Source organism: Chenopodium album, chromosome 10 (genome assembly GCF_948465745.1).
Source record: "Chenopodium album chromosome 10, dcCheAlbu1.1, whole genome shotgun sequence".
NCBI lineage: Eukaryota > Viridiplantae > Streptophyta > Magnoliopsida > Caryophyllales > Amaranthaceae > Chenopodium > Chenopodium album.
This window is the reverse complement of record NC_137843.1, coordinates 20,684,616-20,690,033: the sequence shown is the minus strand read 5'-3', so window position 1 is coordinate 20,690,033 and position 5,418 is coordinate 20,684,616. Positions and strand designations below refer to the sequence as shown.

At 37.4% G+C, this 5,418-nt stretch overlaps 1 protein-coding gene across 1 annotated transcript; it reads right to left on the bottom strand.

Annotated features, from left to right (window-relative positions):
- On the bottom strand, positions 1-961 carry LOC145565031 (rRNA biogenesis protein RRP36-like). Its single transcript, XM_081625148.1, has 5 exons — positions 878-961; positions 705-771; positions 443-559; positions 197-243; positions 1-102 (listed from the first exon to the last, which is right to left on the bottom strand). The coding sequence occupies exons 1-5, from the start codon at positions 959-961 to the stop codon at positions 1-3; spliced, it is 417 nt and encodes a 138-aa protein (XP_081481274.1).
- Between the last annotated feature and the right edge of the window lie 4,457 nt (positions 962-5,418).

Sequence of the window (5,418 nt, the reverse complement as noted above, 5' to 3'; positions counted from 1 at the left end):
TTACTCATTATTGTTAGACCTCCTGTAAGGCATGAACCTATGGTCCTTTGCAGCGTTTCTCCTCCTCTTCTTTTCCATAAAAGAATCTAGCTTACCTTTTTCCTGATTATAGACAATTGATCAATTAGTAATAGATACACATAATTTATTAATCATCCACCAATGTATCGATAACAAGAAAAAGGTAGGAACATACCTTGAGCTCTTTGAACTTCTCTAAGAGAATCTGATGTTGGATTTCAGCTATAACGAGAAAATCAAATGAGCATGTGCATGCATATTTCTCCAAATTAGCTCATGGTAACAACGGATTAAAAGGTTGAGTAATGCATATTGAACAAAGAAAATAGTTTTTTTGTTTTTTTTTTTTTTTTTTTTTTTTTTTTTTTTTGAAAGCCCAAATTTGAGAAGATAAAATAGAAAAGGAGATGGAAAGGATTACATTTCTTTACAAAATATGGACACTTTCCTTCCTTTACTGCTTCCCTTGCCTTCTTTTTGTGTTCAGAAAGAATTTGGCCTCTCCTGAGTTTTGTAGAGTCTGACTTCATTTGTTTGCCTTATAAAACCCACTTATCAGCAAGTAAATGAAATGACAGCCACAACTCTATAAGGATTAAAGGTGTTAGCTCCAAGCAAAAAAGAATAATGAAACATACATCACAAAAGCTGCTCATAAAACAAAAACTTTGGGGCAAATATACTTACAATCAAAGCAACGCGATTTTTTAATTCAGTAATTTTTTCAGGGTCTTTTGATGACTCCAACTTCTTTAAATCCGATGAGAAGATGAAAAAAGTATGACAATGGCTCAAAAGGCAGAATATTGTTTGAAACAAGAGTACACAACACAGCACCATAACCAAATAAACATACTTGCTTTTCAGTGGGAAGTTTCTCTTCATAGATGAATTTATATCTTTGCTTGAACCTGCAATTTGCCATGTACACAAACTTCATGTCAATACTTGAATGATGCAATATGCAACTTTCATCAAATGTGTGTTAGATCATAGTTAAAGTCATCGGATTTTTACTTCATATCATACAATTTCATGTGGCATGTACACAAACTGTAGGGATGGGATGGGGTCACTATGACACCCACAATGTCACACAACCAAGACAATCAACCAAATTCAATCCAAACAAACCAAATTCTCATACTACCAATATAACACAATCAAGACAGAAATAGGACAGTAGCAAATCAACAACAATACCAACAATAATCGGAAGAAACAACAATAATCAACACACAAAGATTATACGTGAAAAACCCCTTCGATGTGAAGGATAAAAACCACGGGACCGTTTAAGGAGTCCACCCTAGCTTCTCTTATTGATAATTGAGCGTAAAATAAACCCAAATCAGTTTACAAAAGGTTTAACAACCCACCAACAGCAACAAACAATAAAAGATTGAAATTAGAGAGCAAAAGACTGGAATTCACCCAAAAACAGCAGTTTTTTCTGAAGCAGATTCTGATCAAACCAAACCTCAAAACAACGATCCAACCGTCCAAAATGAATCTCTTGAAATCAGGAGTAAGATTTCAAAATTTGGGGACGATCCGACGGTGAAATTTTGGTGACGGACAAATCTCTGAAAGTTGTCCTTGAAAATCCGAAGAACACCTTCTCTCAAAAACCCTCACTTTGTGTGTGTTTTTGTTCTGTTCTTCTTACTGCACTTGCTGCCCACTCTTAGCAAGAATTACTCCTCACAAGCTTTCTAAACAAGCTACCAAAAATAAGCCCAAGATTGGACTCATAAAAACAAGTAAAATGTAATGCAATTTGGGCCATTCATGAAGACCAAAATAATAACCATTTTACCACAATTTGGGCTGAACCCATAACACAAACTTCATCCCCTATCTCATAAAGATGTACCCTTTCTTTATCCGTAGATGAATAAAACAATCAATTAAAAAGCAATATCAATGTCAGAATAAATTATTATCTAAGATCAGCATTTGTGAATTTCTGGCACATGCTCGAGTACAACATGAAAATAGTCACTAAATTTGGTTTTATCATCATCGGCTTCGTCAACTACTCATCTGGCAATTTGAATTTGAATTTGCAGCAATTCAAGGTAAACTACAAGTATCAAATAATGAATTTTTTTTTTTTTAAATTCGTATGATGTAAACCCTAATATTTAGTTTGTGTTTTTTGTCCGAAGTGAAACTATCAACTATGGAGACGTTCGTCAAATATATTACAGTGAGCTTTCTTTTTCTTTATTTGGAAGTTGATTATCATTCTATTAAACCTGTAATTAAAAGGAAATGTTTGGTTTTGGTTTTGGGATTAATTGCAGGTAAATGTAGAGGGTGTCGCTTTTGTTTTGGAAGGCTTCAAGCCTTGGAATACCATATGGGATGTCAAGCGGGATGTGTGCAAGAAAGCAAGTGAAAGAGGGATACAAATTTGTCCCGAGAAAGGAGATGTTATGACTGGAGAAATGTGTGTAACAAGAGGATATCCTTTCCTCCGGACGGACACCACTATTCTAGGTTCTTCATGTGATCGTTTGTCCCCAAACCAATTTCTGAACTTGCGTCTCTTTCCCTGCAAAGATGTGGAATTAAGGGATTCCATTGAAGATTATTTTTGCCGTCTCAAATAGTGTAGACGAGTACGAATGGAAGTGGAAAAAGAAGAAGACAACCACAACCACTTGAATAATAATAATAATAATAATAATAATAATAATGGCTTTAGCTCGAGACCGAAAAATATTACAGAACTCCCGTTTCAAGTAAATGACCTTGCCTTTCATGGCGATCTCATCTTGAATGACATGTTTGGGAGTCCTGGTCTCCCTCTCTCCAACATTCAAAATGCCACCCGTGCCTACACAAAAGCAAATATTGTACTTTTGGCTCCCAAGGACCGCATCTTGGAGATATTGCTGGACTTGCCTAGTCGTATCAAGTCTCAATACCTGATTGCTCGTATGTGTTGGGACGTGTTGTCCTATTTTTTTGTGCGGCTCATTAGAGCATGCAACCTAGATCTCCCCTTGGTTGCTGTTACTGACTTGGACCCCCATCACCTCGACCTCTTTACGTTCCTTGACACCGCTTTTGACGACTTAGAGCTTTGTTACGGGTGGGAGATACCTCAAACCCTGATGATCCGTGTTTAGAGGGTCGTGATCATGTTGACATCAAGTGGCTTGGCCTGAGGCCTTTTCAGTGTAACCCTCTTCATTATTCTGCTGACAATGCTAATTTTGATGATGACCTTGTCCATCCATCTAATCCTGGGTTTTACAAGGTCATTCGTATGCTCAAGATGAATCCTCATTTGCGTAGGAAGTCTTAGTGGTTTGATGCATTGAACTGGCTTGAAGCTCGTGGAAAGAGAGTCTTATTCCATCCTTGAAGCTCTGCTCCTCGTCGTCAAATTTCTCTCCTCGATGACGCTTTTATCTCCAAGAAAGTTTCTCAAAAGGATTGGGTTTAAAACCCACTTGCTACTTTTTCTACTGCTTTATTTCATTGCTTATGTCTAGTGCCTAGTTGTTTCAAGTTTTTCCTATATTTTATGTTCTACTTATTATTTCTATGGTTTGTAATCGTTTACCATGTAGCACTCTGAATGAACATCATCAGGTTGTTTGTTATTTGCTTTGTCTTTTAATTTAATTTAATTTAATTTGTTTTTTTTTTTCCGCCTAATCATACTACTCCATACATATATATTCTGAAATACCAAAAGGCCGGAAGATTATATATTGATTTGTTCAAGATTCAAATTATGTGAGCATCTAAACTAAACCTGATCACACAGTTGTTTGAGCTGCTGTCAGAATCAGAATTTTGGATATTAACAGGATAAAAGGGTATCATTTGTTCTTACTATTCATTGTATTTGAATTATTTGGTTGAATGTAAGAAATTAATTTTTAATCAAAAAAATATTGAAATTGCTCTTATTATCATGTACAGTTTATGTATTACGGCTTTCTTAGAAGCCTAACCTTGCTAGCTATATGGTGTAAGCCATCTTAGGTATGTCTCATGTCTACTTAATCATTTTATAGCTGCACTATGTCTGCTCATAAATATCACCTCTTGTTACACAATAAGAAGCTTAGGCTTGTACATAGCACCTGTTAAAGCGCTCCTTACGTAGCCTAAATTATCTCCACCCAATGACTAGTAATACTTAAATATGCTAATCGCATCTTTGTGCTGGATTGACAATATATGCCATCTCCGACTCTTCGTTGTGCAGGTTAATTTTATCAGAATCAGTTTTTCAGAGCTACAGAAGTAGATTCTATGTGTCACGTACAGGGCAATCATAGGGCAGATAATATCAGCAAATGAATAAAATTGCTTATTGACAGGAGAGGGCAATCAGACGGTTGCATCAGTAATTGGGGCAACTGGGTTTATTGATAGGCATTTTGTTTTAAGGTTACATGCGGTTAATTAAATGATTGAATTTTGCTTATTTGTGTAATTTTTTTTAAACATGTTGGAAGTGAATTGCATTGATTAGGGATGATTATCCTGAATTACAGTACTTTTGCATTAATTTGACTACTACTTTGCTTATTCTCATTGCATTAATTCTCTAATTACATATATTTCTTTTGGGTGGGATCAAACGATGATCTTTGTTCAATTTTGCTTATTTCAACCCTAAGTACCAATTTCTTGGCTTCCACCGCTTTCTTTCTCCTACTCCTCCCAAAGTAGTTTTAGTTCCACACCATATTCTCAATGTATGCATTTTACTAGGGTTTCATGGGTGGAGCAAGGGTTTTTGGCGAGTTACAATGGGAGGGGAGGAGTGGCATGGGGTGGCGAGTTTTGGGGGAGGGGCTGCTGGGTGGTTTGTTGTGAGGGTGGGGAAGGGGTTTTGGGGAAGAAAAGTGCCGGCAGGGTGGATGGGTTTTTCGGTGGTGGGGGTTAGGGTAGGGTGGGGGTGTGGTAGTGTGGTGGCGGCTTGGGAATGGGAACGAAAATACCTAGGGGTGGGGAAGGAACTTCGAAGACTTTGGGGGAATGGAAAAATGCCCTAACAAACAGCATCAAAGGGAATAAGGGCAATGATCCTTTGATGAATACTCCCCACCAAATGGCTCGCAAATGCAATGACCACCTACTTTAGGAAACTGAATGAAAGTGACTCTAAGCAGTAACTGTTATACTAATAAGCAATAAACCAGAAATAACTTATCTCTTGATGCGTGAACCAAACTGACAATAGCCGCGTCGTGGAGAACCACTGACCTAAAAGACGATTCCGCGCTACCTCCCAGTGCAGTAGACAATTGCGGTCGCCCTCCAGGATAAGCACGGCGCCGGAGTTTATGTGCACTCACAAACCCGACTGGAACTCAGAATACTTGCCCAGAAAACAGAACAGAAAGAACATGTATTTAGATA

What these genes read in the sequence shown, in the direction of transcription:
- LOC145565031 (XM_081625148.1), bottom strand. Translation starts at nt 961, where the DNA reads ATGAAGTTTGTGTACATGGCAAATTGCAGGTTCAAGCAAAGATATAAA. An exon ending in TCCATATTTTGTAAAGAAAT is followed by an intron (nt 244 to 442) that starts GTAATCCTTTCC and finishes TTCTCGTTATAG; the next exon opens with CTGAAATCCAACATCAGATT. An exon ending in AGAAGTTCAAAGAGCTCAAG is followed by an intron (nt 103 to 196) that starts GTATGTTCCTAC and finishes GTCTATAATCAG; the next exon opens with GAAAAAGGTAAGCTAGATTC.